This window comes from Candida jiufengensis (assembly GCF_024610255.1).
Source record: "Candida jiufengensis strain CBS 10846 chromosome Unknown scaffold5, whole genome shotgun sequence".
Classification (NCBI taxonomy): Eukaryota; Fungi; Ascomycota; class Pichiomycetes; order Serinales; family Debaryomycetaceae; genus Lodderomyces; species Lodderomyces jiufengensis.
In genome coordinates this window covers 72,665-95,400 of record NW_026261558.1, presented here as the reverse complement: position 1 = coordinate 95,400, position 22,736 = coordinate 72,665, and the positions used below count along the sequence as shown (strand labels likewise).

The following is a 22,736-nucleotide window of genomic DNA, read 5'->3' as shown; positions in this document are numbered from 1 at the left end:
CATTTCTTTTAACAAATTTCAATCAATTTTCTCAACTTTATCAAGTTGTTCCAAATACTTAATTCTTCTACCAATATCTGGTAAATTTGTATAATATATATTATACAAATAATCACTTTCAAAGACAAGTAAATCATTATTATTTTGAGTTTTTTTCAAACTATTAATAAATATTTGTTTATAAATTTCGTAAGTTTCTTCATCAAGTTGTTGATTATGTAATCTATCAATGTACTTTTGTAATGATTTTATAACTAGGTTGAAAGGTAAGAAAATTTGATTGAATATCAAATACTTGATGAAAATTAAATCATCTTGATTTCCAGTAAATCCAAATTGTGTTAATATGGTGTTATCATTTATAAAAAAATAATCAAAAAATAATAAATTAACATATAGCTCAGCAGTTTCCCTTAATTTTTGGTTGAGATTAGCATTTAAAGTAATTGTAAATATCACCAGCAAAACTTTTGACGAATATTCTTTTGTTGTAAATTTATCAATTAATCTTTCATTTGCTAAAACACAATTTGGTAAATAATTATAACCAATTCCACCGAAAAAATCAGATAAATAAATTGATTCAGGATCATAACCAACTTCAGCACAAACTTTTGTTAATTCATCTTTTAATTCACCTTTTGGAAGTGGTTTCAAATATCCAGGAAATACAATCTTAACAAACAACGGAGTTAAAGATACTTTGACAATGGTATAAACCAAAAAACCTAAAGAGATTTGCCAGATTGGAAAAGATTTAGCAAATTTAGCTAACATTAAAAACCCAAATATTTTAAATGAATCTCCAATACATTTCAAAACAAATTTTGAAAAATTATACACTAACCATTTCAAGGGTGGTTCTTGTTTAGGAAATTTTGATACAAAATATTCACTATAAAATTGTATAGGTATACCCCAACTAAACAATAACCCATTCGAAACAACCGAAAATAAAACAGTTTGAGATACTGAGTTAATAGGTAATATAAATGATAACAACTCGTTGATTGTACCGCTTACTGTCCAAATTTTATGGTACACGTTAAAATTAATAATAATTAAATTTCTAATTAAATCAAAACCCAATTTATCAGTATGTAATCTTAACAAATCCTTGAGATTAGACAAAGCTTGACTTGATTTATCATTGACTACTAAATCAGTTTGTTCAGTTGAAAATTGAACTTCTGTTTGTTCAACTTTTTTCAATTGTCTATTATGTAAATAAAAATCCCATAAAAATTTACTAATTGTGAATGTACTCGCAATTAATTTCCAATGATTTTGGAAAATGACTGAAACCTAAATTTGAGTTAGTTTACGAAATCAACAGTGAGTAAGCTGCCTGTATTGGATTTATGTACTTACAAATTCCATGACTTTGATATATTAGTTGTACAAATCTTGGACACTTGATATGATAATATTTCTTTAAAAACTGATATAGGAAACCCAATGGTTTAAATACTAATCTCTGCATTGTATTTAAATTTATGGTAATAAGCAAAACGTGTAAAATTCAATCGTATCATTGGTTATATTCTTCTGGTTCACTTTGCCACCAAACTAAAATCACTTTTCAATTTGTTAAAATTTGGTACGGCTTCAAAACTATCAAATTTGAAAAACATGACTATTTGAGTCGGAGAATTAAGGGGTTAAGGTGTTTCCAAATTATAAGGAGTTAGTGAGTGTTGAACCTTTTTCATTTTTGTTATTTCCTTATGGTCAATTTAGTTGTTTTTCATTAAGATATTGACATGTTTTGTTATCATAACTGATTTTCATAGCTTTCTCAATTTAATTATGATGTATTGAAACCAAATTTTAAATCGACATTAAATTAAAGTTTTACGAAAATTTACGAATTGGAAATTTGCAGAAAGTTAAAAAAAAAATCCGAAATCAAGTGGTAGCTATGGACACGGCTATAAAACTGAAAGATTAAAAAACGGATATTCGTAGTTCAATGCTACTACCAAAATCACGAATCAAATCATATAACAAATCGCAACAACTACTGCCTCAAAAATGCTGAAACCTACTACGAATGCATCTAAAAGCTTGATGAACCTACTATACAAAGAAACAGCCTCTCGCAACCCAGCAACATCTTCATCATCATCATCACAATTACATCCCACCTTATCAAATCAATTATATTCAACCACTAACGAATCATACGAATTAGATTTTTTGAACAACATATCAACAAAGAGAAAACAAAATGCACACAACCTACTAGCTGGTAATTTAAAAACTTTGCCGTTTTTAAGTATTAAGATTGAGAATTCTTTTTTAAACTTAAAAGATTTTCAAAATTTTTTACCATTTGAGAAATATTTAAAGTATGATCAAAATCCCATAAATCAATTTGAAATATTGAAAAAAAGAAATGATCACTTAGTTTTTGAAAATGAATATTTTTTATTTTTCAAAAATCGAATGTTTTGTTTAACTTATATAAATGAAATTAATCAAAAAATTTTAAATGGTGTTCCATTAAAATTCCAACAATATCAAGATTCAGCAATTTTGAAAGAACTTATAGCTACTTACCCTCATCAATTAATATCAACAAATCCCAAATTAATTAAAAAATTGATACCCACTACAATATCAGAAGAACCAAACACACAAATAGAAGAAATATTACAAAAAGATGAATTAAATTATAAAACACTTCAGCAATTATTTAACTTTGACCAAAATTCAAAATCAATACTTATTAAAAATTGGCCATTTGGTTTAAAAAAATCAACTATTGAAAAATTTCTTTGGAATTATAATTTAACTTCAGAACCACTTGATCAAATTTATTCAAATATTAATTTAGGTATTAATATAATAAAATTAAATTTTACAAATATTGATGATGTTAATAGATTTTGGCTTAATTTTAATGGTTTAAAACAATGGAATTTTTTACAACATTTTGGAAATGTAATGGAAAAGAAAGATTATGGTCCTTTAATTTGTGAAATTATCTGAAATTGTTTATTTTCTAATTTATACAAAAAAAGAGAAACTTAAAAATACTATTGTAGTTATTGACTTTTTTGAATGCTTATTTGTTTTATTCATTATCTAATGATTTCCAACTACCTCTTACAATTTCATATTCCACATTTTTATCATTAGTAATTTTTTCAACTATGGAATATTTTTCCCAAATTTTTTTCTTTTGCCATATAATACATAATTGAGAATTATTTATCCATCCAATTTCTCCAACATCTAATTCATTTTCATTAGTATGGAATTTCGAAGTATTTATACTATAATTACTCCAAATACTTTTAAAATATTGTGGGATTATAGGGTTGGGAATGAAACTGAAAATCTTTGATTCTTGTGTTGGTGTTGGTGGAGATTGTAAGTTGAAAATATGCAATGTATATTTATCTGATAATACTGCTATTTTGGTACTATCATGATTAAATTTAATTGATGTTATATCTGCTTTATCTATTCCTCTTCTAAATTCGTATAATAAATTTGTAGTTTTTGTACAATGAACTCGTATAATTGTTCCTAATATTGATGCCAGTGCTATCAATGTTCCATCTTTATTTAAACAAAAATTTCTAATTTGTGATTTATGAGCTTTTATTATAGAGGATTGTAATGGTGGTGTTGTAGTTGTTGTGTTGTTAGTTGTTTTTATTGAAGTGTTTGATTTGGGTGAGGATTGTCCAATATCTACTATTTGTATTTGTCCTATTGCTTTACCTGGAAATGCTAATATTGTACTTTGCTGTTGTTGATTTAAATAATTGTTGTGATTTATTATACTAGTTATTGAAGTATTTGAACCAACTGAATTATTTGATGAATTACTTGATACTGATCCATAACTACCTCTTGAAGTATGATTATTTGATATCTGTGGTCTCAATGAGGATGAATCCTTTGTAGTTGTAGTAATTAATACAGATAAGTCAGCTATTCCAAAATCATTTTGTGAAGTTTCAAATGACATTAATTTTTTAGGTGGTGATGTAAAGCCATATATTATAATTTGATTTTTTAATACAACAACAATTTTAATTCTTGATAATAACACTTTTTGAATAGGTTGATCAAATTCAAGACTTAAACTAATTTTTCTTTTTAAATCATCCCATATAATTAATTTATTTTCTGGAAATTTTGGATTTAAACCACCACCAACTAATGCTAAATAATTAGTTCTATGTAACATTGTAATATGACCAATACCTGAACCACCATTAAAAGTAGAAGATGAAATATTTCTTGGAACTGATTGTTGTTGATTTAAGTTGGTATTAAAATTTCTTTTCACTCGTAAATCTATTGGATCTGTATTATATACTAAAAATCCATTTTCATGACCAATTGCAAAACATCCGTGATCTTGATTAAAATTTGTATCTAGAATTTTCAAATTGGTAGTATTACTTGTAGTTATGGTAAGATTGTTTCGTGGCTGTTGTTGTGATTGTTGTTGTGCTAATGGTGATGATGATGATGATGATACATTTGATGTAGATTTAGGACGTGTTAATGATGACTGTGGTTGATTTTTTTGATGTTTATAATTACCCACAGTTTCAATATTATTATCTTGATCTGAACTTATAGCCTTTAATGTCATTTTAGATGATGAAGATGAGTGAATAGAATTAAATGATGATGATTCAAAATTATTTGATTTTAAAGTAGATGAATTTGATGTTGATGGATTATTTATAATTGTTGATGTTTGAATCATAACTTTTTTTATTCAAATAAAGTATATGATGAGTAACTATTTAATGAAAGTTTTCACAGTTTTAAAAAGCTAATAATGAAATCTGAAACAGTTGACACGTATTGAAGTATATAAAATTTGGTTGTAATGTAAATAAAATGACTAAGTTATTTAAATGGTTATGCTATACTTGTATTTATTATTTAAAAAGGAGATAATAAAATATACTAAAAAAAAATAAAAATTTAAACAAAGGATAAAAATGATTTATAAATGCAATATTTTTTAAGTTGAATGTTTTAAGTGATATATTATAATGCTATATGATATATTTGATTGATCAAATGACTAGTTCCTGGGCTAGTTATAACAGTTGATTCAATAGAAATTTGATTGTAAAATCAACAAAGAAAAAAATTGGTTGTAAAAAATTATTATTGGTCTTTTATTTATATTTATACTTTTATACTTTTATACTTTATAAAATAATTTAATCATTTATATTTTTGTGTTACAAATTTATTTTCTATAAATAATTAAAGGGGTAATTTGAGGGGTTGAACAATAAAAAATGACGTTTAATTTATATAATTGAATTGAAAGATAAGAAAAAATATTCAAATTTGATTTACAATTGATTTATTAAAGGTTTTTTATTTTTACTCTTTTTTCATTGTAATCTTATTATTAATTCACATTTTATTAAAGTTTGAATTGAACCATCTCATAATTAGTTATCAATTTCAACAATTACTTGTAAAGTTTAGTATGTTCCTCGGAGTTGATTTTATTTTCTAGAAATTTTACTAATTTTATAGAATTTTTTCACCTACTTTTAACCTTTATGATGATCTCTGTTGTGAGTTAGTCTTAAGTCAGTTTTTAAGTTTCTAAACTTAATACTACACCATTAATAAGTAACCAATAGATCATTGGCCAAGAAACTAAATTTCGTATTTATGCGATTAATTTAGAAGTATATTGACTTGTTATTTGGTAATACTGTGTAATATTAGTGTTTGGTAAAAGAATGTAAAAACTTATATAATTATAATTATCGGTGTTAAAATCAACTGATTTCTTTAAATTCTTATTCTTATTATTGTTAAAAACAATAAAATGGAATTAATCAATAATGAAATCAAATTTATTATAACACAAAATCAAAAATATTTTTAAAATTAAGTTTTTTTTGTTTATGTTTCAGTTACGATTTTTTTAACTAAATAGTACAAAATCAAATGATTATTATTATTATAATTCAAATATATTGAAATTATATCCAAATTTAGTAATATTAAATTATATAAATTAAAAAGATTTACAACTATATCATTATTATGTATACTTATTATTGATTGTTTTATTGATTAAAAAGATAGATAATGAGTATTCAATTATCGTCTAAAACTTTATATTTTTTTTATTCTTTAATTTCTAGAAACAAAATTATTTAAAGTATTGATTTCCATTATTGAAAACAAAACATAAATTAGAACAACAATGAAACCATTAAAAATGGAATTTTGGCAAAAATTTAATGATAGCATAAGTGAATGTAGATAGATTACCTGACGCCTTCTCAAATTTAGTTTAATTCTATATATTTAACAAGCTAGACGTAAAATTAATAAAAATATGAAGTCCTGAAAAATAAAGAAAGAATTTTAATTTAACGTTTTTTTACGAAACTCAATCGCTTTGTGTTTTGGCCTAATTAATTTTTTAATTTTATAATTATAGACGAAATTATCGTCAAGTCTAATAAAGAAAAATAGTTGATTTAAATTAATGAAACAATTTACAAAAGCATAATCAAAAACAACACTTTATCATCACATCTCTATTATCTATTTTCTGAAAACTAGATAAGTTTTAAAAAGTTGAACTAAATCGGAAAGCCTAAATTCATTTCAGAAAAAATTATAATGGTAAGATTTATATAATCTCTCTAGAGTTGAAATTCTACAAGTTTAGTATACAAATACAAACATACATTAAAAACCAATTAGTAAGACTCAGTTACAACGCTTTATTGGCATACGCAACTATTAACGAAACCTTATACCAAACTTTGCAGGTATAATGCAACCATTTATATATCTATTAAAAACTGAAAAATTAAAAGAGCATTAACTTTTGAGTCATACTCTAAAATTGAATCAAACATTAAAATTCAATTTCAAACTAAGATCCAGTTGTAAACATAATAATTATATTTAAATCAAGTTTTAAAATTGATTAATACAAGTATTATGCTATAAATTAACATAACCTCTTCTATCTCCGACCTAACAATATTGTAAAATCCAAGACATTTACAGTTATAAAATCAATCAAAAATATGCTAGTAGTCATACATATACACCTTCCTTTTAATAATAAGGCAGAAGTTGATGAACTAATTTCAGAATGTGATCAACTTCCTATCACTTTTCATCAACTAATCAAATGCATCAAATAGATTTAACACATTCAAAAAGACAACCAAAATTAACTTTCAAAGAGTCAAATTTTGAAACTATAATTTCATCAATCTATCTTTTGACATAATCTTGTTTTTAAAATCATTTCAATGAATTTAGCTTTGAATGCACATAAAAAATACAAACAAACAATTACATCCAAAATGACATTAGATATTATATCCATTCATAACACCCGTTATCCATTCTTGAATTATTATCAATTCCAATTGTAATTACATTACCTAAATGTTACCAAACTCTATAAGCCTAGTTTGTCATAATTTTGATATTATTTGCACCAATTGATTTAATTAAAAAATTACTAGATGAATATATTAAAGAAAAATTCACTTTTGATTATATTTATAACAATCCAGAAGGCAGAATTTGACAAACTTGTAGCTAAAACGTAATTACGCTTGAATACTTTATTTGAAAGTTTATTTTGTTAATAAAATTAAACTTCAAAATCGACGAATAAATTGTGCAAAAATACGTACTCAATATTCAACAGATTATAATTATCAAAAGACTGTAAGATTCGAAATGAATGATTAAAGTTCAGAATCAACTATGAAATAAAAACTCTAGTTTTCAATCACGTTTGAATCAATAAACTTTCTTTCATTTTAAGGACTAATCAAATGAAGCAATTTGATTGGCTCATTTAAGAAGAACCAATATTATCATTCATCCCGACATATACCATCAATTTACATTGTGGAAAATTTTATCCAAAATATAACCAAATTTAAAAATGAACAATTGATATTTTGTTTGTAAAAAATTTATCAGGTAAAATTTGTTACTGAACTTATAGTAACTGATACCAAATCTGTCAATAGTGGACTCATTAATATACTAAAACGATGGAACAACAAATTTCAAGATAATAAAATACTATTTTTTAGATCAGATAATGCTCCAGAACTCCCTTACCAGAATGTTAGTAAAATTGAACTCAAGAACCAACCAATGAATTGTGTAAAAATACGCACCAAACACAAGCGATTTAATAAGATTCGGAATGAGTAATTAATTTTTAAAATCAATTATGAACTCAAAACTCTAGTTTTTAAATCACATTTGACTCAATAAATTTTCTTTAATATCAAGAACTAATCAAATGAAGCAATATAATTGGCTCATTCAAAAAGAACCAATACCCTCACTCATCCAAAAGTATATTATCAAATTGATTTCTTTAAATAGCAAGAACCAAAGTTCAGATTATTAACAAATCAAATTTGGAAATCAACAACTTGATGTGTTGTTTTAAAATTAATTATTTGTAAGATGAAAATAAATTTTTTTTTTTAATTGTTGATTCATAAAAATGTAGTTGGAATGTAATATGATGTGATTCCGATATACACCAAATCAAAAACTGTACAATTTGCAAAATGTCAAACAAAAAACAAACTCCACATAATAATTAATCTCAAAGAATTAGTTTTATAAACAAATTAATATGAAAACTGATTTAACAGGGTCCATTTAAGATAAAAAAAAAATTGTAGAGCGAATGTCACTCACTACAAAGTCGCTGTATTTAAATTTAATAGTTTCTGTCACTTCTTGTCTAAAATTTATTATTTATTAGACGACTTATTATTACTATATTTTCGAATTATAGAATAATTATGTAAATAACTTGCATTTTCCTTGAATTTTTCTTACTTAAAATCAAGCAAGTTTGAAATAAATTATATACATAAGAGTTATTATATATTAAATTAAAGAGTTCTGAAACTCTAGCTTCACTCTCTTATTTGCGATGATTCAAATTAGGAATCAATAAATCAAGACAAATTTACTCTTAAAATGAACTTATTTCCTATATTGAACAAATTAAATAAGCACAATTTTGGTAGTAATTGTATTGCAACCTAAGAATGAAGAAGCGACTGATTTTCCACGTCGAACTTAACATTAACTTAAAAAGAAAAGTTACCTGTATGATAGTATTGAAGAAAAAAGAAATTATCAAGTTAACGTTTTTTTACGAAACTCAATCACTTTGTGTTTTGACCTAATTAGTTATTTAATTTTAATTATAGACGTAATTAACCTCAAGTCTAATATAGAAAAATAATTGATATTCACTTAAGTTAATGAAACAATTTGAAAAACAACACTTTATCATCACATCTCTATTATTAATGTTCTGGAAACGAGGTAAGTTATGATAAAAAATTTGAACTAAACTAGAGAGCCTAAATACTTTTCCTGAAATTTATAATACTATACAGTTTTTCTAGAGTTAATATTCTACAACTTTAAGATACAAATACAAACATACATTAGAATTATGAATCACCCGCAACCAGAACCAGCTACAAAGGTTCTTAGGAATAATAAATTACTATAGAACATTAATATTGAACTTTGCTGATATTATTCACCCCATTATACGTTTACTAAAAAACGAAAAATTGGAAAAGCATTAACTTTTGAGGCATACTCTAAAATTGATTCAAATATTAAATTTCAATTTCGAAGTAAGATCTAGATATAAACATAACATTCATATTAAAATCAACTTTTAAAATTGATTAATACAAGTATTATGCTATATGTTAAAATAGCCTCTTCCAAATTCTACCTATTAATCTTGTGGGGAATACCCTTGAATACATCATCTCAATTTGATTATTGTTAACAAGAAATTAAAACTATGTTTCTAATTAAATTTATCCTTTCTTTAACCTTCCTTATTATAATAAGGAGGAAGTTGATGAACTAATTTCAGAATGTGATCACAATTCTATCACTTTTCATCAACTAATCAAATGCATCAAATGAATTTAACACATTCAAAAAGAAAATCAAAATTAACTTCTAATGAGCCAAAATCTGAAATTATAATTTCATCAATCTATTTTTTGACATAATCTTGTTTTTAAGATCATTTCAATGAATTTAGCTTTGAATGCACATAAAAAATACAAACAAACAATTACATCCAAAAACACTTTATATCCATTCAAAACACCCGTTATTCACTCTTGAATTATTATCAATTTCAATTGTAACTACATTACTTAAATGTTGCCAAACTCTATAAGCCTAGTTTGTCATAATTTGATATTATTTGCACCAATTGATTTAATTAAAAAATTACTAGATGAATATATTAAAGAAAAATTCACTTTTGATTATATTTATAACAATCCAGAAGGCAGAATTTGACAAACTTGTAGCTAAAACGTAATTACGCTTGAATACTTTATTTGAAACTTTATTTTGTTAATAAAATTAAACTTCAAAATCGACGAATGAATTGTGCAAAAATACGTACTCAATATTCAACAGATTATAATTATCAAAAGACTGTAAGATTTGAAATGAATGATTAAAGTTCAGAATCAACTATGAAATAAAAACTCTACTTTTAATCACGTTTGACTCTATAAACTTCCCTTAGTTTTAAGAACTAATTAAATGAATCAATTTGATTGGCTCATTTAAGAAGAACCAATATTATCATTCACCCCATCCCGACATATTCCATCCATTTAGTTTGTGGAAAATTTATATACCAAATATACTCTAATTTTAAAAATCAACAATTGTTATTTTGTTTGTAAGAACTTTATCAGATATGCTGAACTAATAGTAACCGATACAAAATCTGTCAAAAGTAGACTCATTAATATATTAAAACGCTGGAATAATAAATTCAATGATCATAGTAGCTCATTTCCGATGTGACAACGCGCCCGAGTTACCTTAATAGAATGTTAGTAAAATTGAACTTAACAATCAACTAACGAATTGTGTAAAAATACGTACCAAACACAAGCGATCTAAAACCAATAGGATTCAGAATGAATGATTAAACTTCAAAATCAATTATGAAATCAAAACTCTAGTTTTTAAATCACGATTGACTCTATAAACTTCCTGTAATATCAAGAACTAATCAAATGAAGCAATATAATTGGCTCATTCAAAAAGAACCAATACCCTCACTCATCCAAAAGTATATTATCAAATTGATTTCTCTAAATCATAAGAACCAAAGTTCAAGTTTAAAAAATTATTTTTAGATATCAACAAATTGATGTGTTGTTTTAAAATTAATTGTTTAATATAAGATAAAATTAAATTTTTTTTTTTTAATTGTTGATTTATCAAAATGTAATTGGAATGTGATAGGATATAATTTCGATATAATATCAATGCTAAAAATAACACTTTATAGAAAGAACCACACTTAAAAATATATAAATCTTTCCCAAAACTGCAAAAGTATGTTGAAACTGAGAGAAAAGAAGGTTTCAACTAACGATTCAAAAAATATCATCTTAGAGCTTTAACATATAAATCTGACTCTATTACACAAAAACACATTACTACATTTTTAAATCAAATCAAAAATAGTACAATATGCATCATGTCCAATCAGAAAAAACAATCACTTCATAAATAAACCTAACATGAAAATTCACTTTGATCAATTAGGGTCCATTAAATTAGGGTACATTAAAAATAGAAAAATAAAATTTTAACACATTTTGTTGATATACCATATATTATTTACCCGGAAAATAAAAATAAGTAGTGGTGAAAAATCTCTAATATGAAAATCTTTTTCTTGAATACTTCTACTTTTGGAAGTTGAGCTTGAGAATTGAGATATGATAGTCAATAAGATCAAATGTGATATATAAATCTATTAATTTAAGTTGTTTTTCCACAATCTTAAAAGAAGGTACCATTTACTTCATATGACAATACATATGCACATTACTAAGTAATACTTTTAAGATTATTATTGAATTTTCTATTTTTTTGTAGTATTAATGTATTGTGAAATTTTGAAAGGTTAAAGAGTATACAAGTTTGTGAATAATTGTTTCATCAACAAATTACAAAATACAATAAATACAATAAGTCAATACCTTTTTAAATACAAATTTTAAAAATTGCTTTTCTTTTTCCTTTACACTAAATCTAAAAAAATTCGTATAAATAATTTGGAGTAAATGAAGAATGATTATATGATCTAAAACATTACTTATAGATTTAAAATTATTGATATTAAATTGTATATTTTTAAATCTTAAAAATTATCGAACTGCAATGTCATATTAAATCAAAGTAAATAATCTGTGAAATACAATTCAAGTAATCAAAAGAAGTTATACCAATAAAATATGAAAAAGTTGAAACAGGCGGGCTAATATGTTCATCGACTTTACTAGGAATAGACATCTAAATTTAGTTTCAAGAATTAATGATATATTTTTCGAAGTAGATTTTATTATATAATGTAATCTTATCTTAATTTTGAAGTTGATTTTGGTAAATACTAAACCTTCATGACCCAAGCTATGGCCAAGCCAACTGAAAGAACTATTCTACCAATACAAATTTTGACTTATTCAGGACGAAACAAAAGTCCTAGTCACTTCCATGACGGTACACTCTTTATAAACGAAAAATTTAACAACAATTTAATAATATATTTTAGCTTTAGAAGGTCTTTAAGCACTTGTAGAAATTTTCTTCCCGGCTGAAACAATATATAGAAAAAAAAAAGTGTGATATTTGAACTGTAAAGTGAAACTAGTCAAAATCTTATGTAATTTGAGTCATAGTGAACTTTTGAGGACTTATAAAACGATCTAGAATTGAGCCTAAGAGGTTAAAAACTACATAAAATTTTCGGTATAATAGTTAATAATACAATCATACATGTAAAACTTATATTAAAGAATATTTCAGATTCACTGACTAACAAATAATAATGGAAATAAATGTACTATGAGATGGAATATATAGCACGTATTTATGTCGAAAGACAGCCTAGATCAACCTGGAAGTAATAAATCACATTTTAAATCTAGTTTCAAAAATGTATAATGTCTAATTTTATACCTATTTGAAATATATTTAACTGATCAAGAAGTCATATTGATATCCGAAAACTTGAATTTTTTGATAAATACGAAATCATGACCAAGCAATATTACTATTTGTAACCAGTTGATTTGAAATAATACATTTTTATGATGACTTCGTATTGGAAGGACAAGATGATGCAGCAGATCAATTATTGTAAATTGGACAAGATGATGCAGCAGATCAATTATTGTAAATTCCATTCACACAGATGTTTTCAGAGAACTTTAAGTAAATCCTAAATTGAACTCAGAACCACACAACTGATTAGACCTTGAAGAAGTTGACTTTACCGGATTTGTTAAGTCCATAAATATTCCGTATTCCTTATACTTTAATTGTTTGCTTGTGAACCAAAGGATGATTATTGATTATTTAAGAATCAACAAACTTTTTAGCACCGGAACATAACTCAAATATATTGAAAGATAGTAACGTGCTAATTCTATCTTTCAATAATTTAATAATTATTATTTATAACTAACTAAATTGAATCAATGTTTTTCTCTATAAAATTTTGATTAATTCTGAAAGAAATAAATTAACATTCTCATATACTATTACATTGTTTGCTTGAACAAACGTTAATGGTGTTTGGCGTTGAAAAGGTTGCCTATGTGGAAAACTGGAAGGTAATAAACTAGAAGTATTTGAACTACAACAAAATAAAATAAAATTAATTAAAAATTATTTATTAATATTATTTATATTAATTATAGGAAATTTTTTAAATTGTAAAAACGCGTGTATTAATTAATATTATATATTATATTATAAATCATAATAGATTATTATTCTACTTATTTTTTTTGAAGAATAATTTTTTTTTTTTTTTTTTTTTTTTTNAAGGGGGTTTGACTGATAATTGATGAAATTTGAATTATTATTTCTAATCAAATTGATTTTTATTTCATTAGAATTAGAAGTTAAAAGAAAACCTTATTCTTTTGACAATACCTCCCGAATCAATCGTATACTCTATCAATCATCTCCACAGTAAGAATCTAGAAAAAATTGTTCTAAGAAATCTAAAAGATTATTACGTACAAAGTTTACTGTAAATTTTTTTAAACCAACCTAAGCACTTGGAATTGTCCTTAAGAGCCTTCACTTACTGTATGGGAAAACCTTGTATGTTAAAACTTATTAACAAGTTGTATTTCAGAAAACTAAGAGTCCAAATATACAATTAAATTTTCAACATAATACAATTTTACAGTAAACTTACATTAACAAAACCTATATGTGGAATAGTTATATCATGCCAGAAAATGCTATCAATATCAAAATCTCAAAGACAATAACATCAAATGGGATAAAGAAAAAAAACATCACTATAACAACAATAGACTTATCACATTGGAGGATCCAGAACAATATGTGGGTAAAAACTGGCTTCACTAGTCGTAGCGAGACCCAGAACTAGTACATCAAGAATAAATACAAGTTACATTTAAAATTTAGTTTCAAATTGAGAACTTCTCAGAATTTTAAAGTAAATTTTACTGTCTAAATATTCATATTAATATCAATAACTGAAAAATACAAACAAATGAACAAGTAACTTGAAAAGTTTAAGAATTCTTTCAAAATCAAATCTTCAAAAATTTTAATAATGAGTGTTGGTTCCTTTGAGCACAAGTACGCATAATACTGAAATCAAATATACGGAGTTCGAATGAACCCCAGGACTTAAAATCGAAACGGTGATCTTCAAAATTTTCTTTTCATTGTATCATTTGCTCCTATTTTTGTGGATTTGCATAAATCATAATAATAAATTGAACGTGTTGAGAAACAACAATATATTGATAATCATAAAAGTAAACTTTACCCAAAAGTAGCTTTCGCTGCATTCTTATGATATACTGATGACAGAAACGCATTTATAATAATAATAAAATATATTGAATTTATTTGGTATCACAACAATTATATTGAATCAAATGAGATTTTGATTAATACATATTAATTGCAGACATGTAATTCCTTCAATTTTTTGTCGTACGTGTCTAGGTATTCCAAACGGACCACAAACTAGATGTAGACAAACACTTAAAAACGATGACAAGTTAATGTAATATAAGTGAGCGAAGCTTCACTGCCTGATACCCTTATAAATACAGTCAGACTATTAATTGATAAATACAACTAGGAAAAATTATTCAAATTTTTATTTTGAAAATTTAATTTGTATCTAACTAAAACACATCAATTAGAACTTGATTGAAGGCTTCTGAAAAAAACAACTTAATTCCTAATTAAATAAAGTATCAACACATTATGAGGAATTTTGCCATGAAACAAACTGAGATAAGCTGGTTAAATGCATGGTTCAAAGTAACTGAACATGAAAAGGAGTAGCTAATCATTAATTCTTGATTTGTTTTTCCATTTTTTTTTTCCAGAAATCTTGATTTATAAGAATTGAGTTTTTGTGTAAAAATAATAAATAGTTTACTTCTTTCCATTTCTTATTTTAATTTTTGATTACTTGAGAAAAACACAAGTAGTTTTAAGTTGATCTTATTACATTTAATATATTGTAAATCAACAAGTAGATTCTTTTTAATTAATTTAATTTACACTAACAATAATTTTACAAATTGATTCATTCTCCGGTAATTAAAGAGTAGAGTTTTAAAGATTAGAATTACAATTGATCATTAAATAAATAAATGATACACTAAGACATGTGAATTTTGTGTCAATACTATTGATCAACTTTCATGTTCTATATCAGGATAAAATAATTGTACAACTACATTTACAATCTAGCTCCAAAAGCTATTTACTAATCTAAAATAATATCTCTAATGCTTATAGAATAAAATATATTCTTGCTTGAATGTATGAATGTAATAAATATGGCCACCAAATAAGTCATAAGAATTTAATAAGTACCACAATTCAACTACATCAACAATTTCAATTCTTTTAATTTATATACTTTTAGTTAGTTTTCTTCATAGATTATAATAATCTGAAATTTTCTTTTAAACATAAATTTGTAGTTTTCTCTATCTCTTATTGATATTCAAATTAGATTCTGTTCTGACTACTATGAAATAAACAAGTAAAAATTAGTCGAAGTGTATTACCTATAAAACTACCCAAGTGTCTTAATCTAGTAAGTTTGAAATACTCATTTTGAATAACTTAAGCCCAATTACCTAATAAACTCATACAAAACATTCCTAAAATTAAAGAAATCATTGCACAAGTTGTACTTATCCAGCTTGCATTTTTCAAATTATACCACCAATCTCTATATAAAAACTCAACTAATCCAGTCCACAACAAAATACCTGCTGAGAAACTATTTAACACACCTAAAGCAATAATAGTCAGTGGATCATTACCATTGAAAATATTTAAAGTACCAATACCAATAGCCATACCGATTGGTGTAATTAATGCAAAGATTAATGCCATTATCATTTTGGTGATTATGGAAGTATTTAAAATTATAATTCTTGAACCTAATGCCAACCCTTCGAAAAATTGATGGAATACAATAACAATAAATAATGTAATGAAATATGAATCTGCTGCAACTACTAAAGTAATACCTAATAGTATAGAATGGAAAACGATACCAGCTTCCAAAATCATAACTGATAACTTATCATAGGTTGATCTGGATGGTTCATTAGTCGCTAATATTTCCTCATTTGATGAATGATGTTCAATTGGGACTTTTTCAGTACTATCATGTTCATCTGTGACAGTTGTTGCACTCTTAGATTTTTCCAATCTTGAAGATAAAATTTTATAAACTGTAAATTCAAAATAAAAGATACAAATAATCCTGCCATTGCAATACTAGCTGCTGTAGGTTCATAATGTAATCCAGTTAAACATGAACTTGAGAACAACAAAAATGAATGGGTTAACAAATGAATAAAAACAGTGGATAATATAACACCAGTACCAAATTGTTTAATAATTACAATAATAATATTATTAGCTGAAATCTTGAACAAAGATCTCAACATTAAAGGACCAAATGAACCAATAGCACTAGTTACCAATATAACAAATAATAATCCAATTCTTAATGGTATATTATAATCTCTATCTATTTTTTCACATGAACCTGCATCTAATGAATTAACTTCAGTACCATTAGCATAAGTACAATGTTCAATACCAGCATGGAAATGACAAGTAATTTCTTCACTATCACCAACAATATCAGTATCTCTCATAAATAAATATTCTTCATCTCCATCCATACAATAAATTTGAGTATCATGTGAATGACAGCCAGTATAACTTTCTTTCGGATCAGTTGGTAATGGAGATATAACACCTTCTACTCCATCTGGATCTAAACAATGAAGTGATTCGTCATGCATATGACAACCAGTAACGTTAAATGTTTCGGAATGTTCTTCTCCTTCTTCATGGTCATGATCTTCTTCACCTTCTTCGTGGGCGTGCTCTTCTTCTTCATGTTCATCTCTTTTAAGATTATATTTCAGACCTACTTTTTCCAATTGACTTAATTGAGATCTTCTTGATAAAACAACATTTTTAGCATCAACTAAGTTATGAGATGATTTAGCAACAACAACAGTTGAAAGTGATGCAATGATTGCAATTTTACTCCAAGATGAAAATTTCATATTTAAACTTTACTTGTTTTTTATTAGTTCAAATTTCTTTTAATCATTATGAAAATTGAGCATATTAAGTCCTTTATAAATTCTCCTCAAATTATTAATGAAACATCTTAATCTAATAATTTCAATACTTAATCCAAAATTGTAAAAAATTTAAAATGCCAAGTAACAATATAAAGTTGATAACCACTTGAGTTGAAACTTTAAAATTACTTTAATTAATTAATTAATTAATCATGTATCTCCAAAATTCATAAATTAAAAGTACTGAGATATGAAACTTTGTGAAACGGCTGAACTCATTAGATCTAAAATTTAGACTGCAAATTATTAAGATCTTGTTAAAACTATCAAAATAAAATATCATCCCCCCACAACAAATATCACAAACTCTCTTGATCTTTTAGATTACTACCATGATAATATTTCAATCTAATAATTAATTATAGTAGTTATTGTAATTAATCTAATAATAATATCATTATTATTAGCTTGGCAAATATTTGACATTAGAATGAAAAACCTGAATTGTATTTGAGAAAAAAATTTTATTTAATTTTCTTTTTATTACTCCTTAATTTATCAAGAAAAATAAATTCAATTCAATCAATTCAGAATAGCTAACAATTAACTAGTAAAATCTTAAGTATTATCCTCAACAAGTAAAGAAACTTCTTATTTTTGATAAATTAATGAAAAAGAAATATTATAATGCGTAAGACTAAATTGAATTAATTTGATACTTAATTAAAGATAACAGTAACAATTAAATACCTTGAGTACAAGAAGTACTATGTTCCTCATTAAACAAGTGTACCTGTAGTAATTATCATTTAAGCGCATTACTTTAATAGGTACTTTTCATTATTAAAGTTAAAGTGAGGTTTCTTAATGTTTGCTTCTAATTTGTATGAAAAATTACTGAACCATCTGGTTGCGCGGTTTAGATCTAGGAGTAATTGACGCAAAATCAATTATAACGACATTGATAAAAACCCGTCACATTACGCGATATTAAATTCTAGAACGCGTTTTAAATAATTCTAAATAGAATATTAAGTAAGATCATTTTTGCAACTGTATATTCATTTATTATCAATATATACCAAATATCATTCATTTTTACTAGGTCTTATTACTTATTTATTTATCGTTACAGTTATCAGAGCGTCCATCACAAATATCTCAATTCAGTCTAAACTCATATGTCTACAGCTACAAATCTTTCTATAACATTTGCAGGTACTGGCAATGAAAAACAATTTATTAAAAATTTACAAGACAAAGATCCATCAACTATTAGATTTATAGATCATAATAACAAGGATTATTTTTCATGTTTACAACAAGACGCTGAATTAATAGCAAAAGATATTTACAAGACAAAATCAATTATTAAAGTATCAGATAATGTTAAATATGTTACTATATCACCACAAGTATTCCAAACTACATTAAAATATTATATTTTAGAAAAACAATGTAGAGTTGAAATTTATAGCAACAAAAATTATCAAATAATATCAAGTGGTACAGCCGGTAATTTAGAACATATCAGTCAAGAATACGGTATTAATTTTGAATTTCAAGATTGTTCCAATTCCACAATTGCAAGTATCAAAGTCCAAAACAATAATATTGGAGTTTGTATAATTGAAGAAAACAAGATATATCTTAGTGAATTTGATGATAATGAGTTATATTCAAATTTAGAGAGTTTATTGTTACAATTTGGAGTTAAGGAGGTAGTTATACCTTCAAATTCCGACAAGAAATTAGAACAGTTAATTGATAAGATTGGTAATATTGTTATAACTACTTCAAAATCTTTTGGTATCAATAATGTTGAACAAGATTTACTGAAATTATTAGAAGAAGAAAATATTGATTTATATTTATCATCAAAAGGGATAAAATCTTCTGAATATAGTAGATCTTTAGGTAGTTTAAATGCCTTGGTATCATATTTGGATTTATTAAAAGATGAAAGATCCTTCATCTTAGAGAAATACGATTTATATGCTTATATGAGAGTTGATTCATCCACAATGAAAGCATTAAATATATTCCCAGAATTTCAATCCACCACTTCTATAAATTCAATCTTTGAATTATTAAATAAATGTAAGACTTCAGGTGGCTCAAGATTATTATCACAATGGTTGAAACAACCTTTAACAAGTGTTGAAGATATAAAAGAACGTCAAGAATTAATTGGATTGGTCATGGATAATGCAAGTTTAAGAGTTGAAATCCAATCTATATTATCATTAATACCAGATATTAGAAGAATTATTAAGAAAATACAATTAGCTTGTGCAAAACCTGGTAATGAACATAAAAAATTAGAAGATTTAGTAACATTATACAAAATTGTTTTGGCATTACCAGATTTAATTAAAATATTAGCAAATCAAAATGAATTAGTCAACAAATGGTGGTTTAATCCGTTAACTCAAAGACATAAAGATTTATTTAAATATCAAGAATTAATTGAAACAACTATAGATTTAAAAGGATTACATGATCTTCATTCCAATTTTGATATCAGACCAGAATTTAATGAAGCTTTAATTGCAATCAACAAAACAAAAGTATCATCTTTAGAACAAATAAAAGATTTACATTTAGAAATAGCTTCTGAATTAAATATGGATCTGGAAAAGAAACTAAAATTAGAAAATCATCAAATTCACGGATTTTGTTTGAGATTAACAAGAGCTGATTCAATAGTTATAAGAAATAACAAAAAATTCAATGAAATTCAAACTGTTAAAGCTGGTGTTTATTTCACCACAACCGAATTAAAACAATTGTCACAAATATATAATGAATCATGTGATGAATACAATGTAAGACAAAGAGAATTAATTAGGGAAGTGTTGAAAATATCATTAACTTATTCAAAAGTATTTTTATTATTAAATTTAGATTTATCACATCTTGATGTTATAATAAGTTTGTCCAATGTTGCATTATTAGCTCCAACTACATACACTAAACCAACATTGATTCCTTTGGACTCAAGTGAAAGAAAAATTAATTTGGTGGAATCAAGACATCCATTATTAGAAGCACAAGATGAAATTGAATTTATACCAAATGATGTGAACATAGATAAAAAATATTTTAATATTATAACTGGACCTAATATGGGTGGTAAATCAACTTATTTGAAACAAATAGCCACTATAGGATTGTTAGCACAGATAGGTTCATATATACCAGCAAATGAAGGAGCTGAACTTCCCATTTTCGATGCTATATTATCAAGAGTAGGTGCTGGTGATTCTCAACTTAAAGGATTATCCACATTTATGATTGAAATGTTAGAAACTTCATCAATTTTACATACAGCTACAACAAATTCATTAATAGTTATAGATGAATTAGGTAGGGGTACTTCCACATATGATGGGTTTGGTTTAGCTCATTCAATATCAGAATATTTAATTCAAAAAATGAAATGTTTTACTTTATTTGCAACCCATTTTCATGATTTAACAAGATTAGCTGATAAATACCCTGACCAGGTAGAAAATTTACATGTTGTTGCTTTTGTTGAAAATCAAGAAGATATAACATTAATGTATAAGATTGAAAATGGTGCTGGTTCAAAATCTTTTGGTATAAATGTTGCTGAATTAGTTGGTTTTCCTGAGAAAATTATAAAAATGGCCAAAAGAAAAGCCAGTGAATTGGAAGTAGATGAATTAAAGAGAAAAATTAATACAAATGAAGTTAATGAAGAAATTAATGAATTGAAGAGAAATTTGAAAAGGTTTAAAGCTGAGTTACCAAGCTTGAACTCAAATGAATTGGCTGCTTCTAAACTAGAATGCATATTAAATGATTCAGCATTAGCTCTAGAATTATAAAATTTGTAAATTATTTATTAATAAATATAATTTGATTCTATATCTAGCCTATTTATCAAAATTGTATATCTCTATCTATTTACTGTTTCTTTTTATCTTCTTGTGAAACCAATTCATCTTCATGTTTCAATTCTTGAACTGATCTATATCTCTCTAATCCATGAGGATCAATACATGAAACAACAGGTAATCCCCATACATATTTAAATTCATAAAATTTTTCAGTTCCAGTCATAAAACATCTAAGGTATTCTTCATAAATTAATGAAAAATATACTCCAGTACCTGTAAATATGTGCCACCAACCATGACCTTCCAATACAAACCCGTATGGAATCCCCCATTGTCTTCTTGTAAACCTTACTTGATCACAAAAATGAATATCTAAATTCCATAAAAAATAACCAAACAAGAAAATACCAACTCCAAATATTGCACAATATTGTAATTGTTGTTTTGCCTTTTTATCATAAACATTTTCTCTTGTTAAAATTATAGATTTTATAATAATAAATCCATTTAATATAGCATAAGCAGCTTGATGAATAGTTGGATTTCTAAAATGTAAATAAATTCCAGTTAAAGTATTAGCAGCAGTGAAAATTCCAATTGCAATAGCAATAGATTCTTGTTTTGATTTACGTTCACTAAAAACAGACCAAAAGGGAATACAAGTAGCATAAATCATTGGCAATTCATCTAATAATTGATATTTATATTGTAAAGTCATATGAAACATCCATGACCCTGCACCAACTAATAAAAAACCTAAAGCAGTGAAAATAAATCTTGGTTCTAAATGATTTTTATAAGCTGTATATATAGCAAATATAGCTAATGCTATAAAAACTGAATTAGTTAAAGTATTTAATGCTTCTGCTATATATGTGGAAACAACATAATTTTCTTCACACCAATCTATTGTTGATGTAGGTATTCCCCAAAATCCATTTTTTTGTTCTGGTGGATAAGGCCAAGCAAATGGTAACATTTTATATATTTAAATATATTGTGGAATTTTCTTGTTTCAATTGAATTAGTAATAAATAGTAATGAATAAATGAATAAATAGATAAATATATAATTAAATGATTAATAACTTGACTTAAAAAGATGTTTTAAATTTAAATTTAAA

General features: G+C 25.3%; 6 protein-coding genes across 6 annotated transcripts; 2 read left to right on the top strand and 4 right to left on the bottom strand. All coding sequences in view use genetic code 12, as the record gives it.

Moving 5' to 3' along the window:
* Positions 1-18: 18 nt before the first annotated feature.
* On the bottom strand, positions 19-1,380 carry KGF54_001485 (uncharacterized protein; the record flags this gene model as incomplete). Its single annotated transcript, XM_051761859.1, has 2 exons — positions 19-1,305; positions 1,372-1,380. The coding sequence occupies 2 exons, from the start codon at positions 1,378-1,380 to the stop codon at positions 19-21; spliced, it is 1,296 nt and encodes a 431-aa protein (XP_051621023.1).
* Positions 1,381-2,034: 654 nt separating this feature from the next.
* On the top strand, positions 2,035-2,994 carry KGF54_001484 (uncharacterized protein; the record flags this gene model as incomplete). Its single annotated transcript, XM_051761858.1, has 1 exon — positions 2,035-2,994. The coding sequence occupies one exon, from the start codon at positions 2,035-2,037 to the stop codon at positions 2,992-2,994; it is 960 nt and encodes a 319-aa protein (XP_051621022.1).
* An 85-nt stretch (positions 2,995-3,079) lies between these two features.
* On the bottom strand, positions 3,080-4,738 carry KGF54_001483 (uncharacterized protein; the record flags this gene model as incomplete). The annotated part of the gene is made up of 1 exon (XM_051761857.1): positions 3,080-4,738. One exon carries the CDS (start codon positions 4,736-4,738, stop codon positions 3,080-3,082), a length of 1,659 nt encoding a protein of 552 aa, XP_051621021.1.
* An 11,516-nt stretch (positions 4,739-16,254) lies between these two features.
* Positions 16,255-17,726, bottom strand: ZRT1 (Zrt1p; the record flags this gene model as incomplete). The annotated part of the gene is made up of 2 exons (XM_051761856.1): positions 16,255-16,874; positions 16,922-17,726. 2 exons carry the CDS (start codon positions 17,724-17,726, stop codon positions 16,255-16,257), a joined length of 1,425 nt encoding a protein of 474 aa, XP_051621020.1.
* Positions 17,727-18,928: 1,202 nt separating this feature from the next.
* On the top strand, positions 18,929-21,601 carry MSH2 (mismatch repair ATPase; the record flags this gene model as incomplete). Its single annotated transcript, XM_051761855.1, has 1 exon — positions 18,929-21,601. The coding sequence occupies one exon, from the start codon at positions 18,929-18,931 to the stop codon at positions 21,599-21,601; it is 2,673 nt and encodes an 890-aa protein (XP_051621019.1).
* A 79-nt stretch (positions 21,602-21,680) lies between these two features.
* YDC1 (alkaline dihydroceramidase) lies at positions 21,681-22,592 on the bottom strand (the record flags this gene model as incomplete). The annotated part of the gene is made up of 1 exon (XM_051761854.1): positions 21,681-22,592. One exon carries the CDS (start codon positions 22,590-22,592, stop codon positions 21,681-21,683), a length of 912 nt encoding a protein of 303 aa, XP_051621018.1.
* Positions 22,593-22,736: the final 144 nt, after the last annotated feature.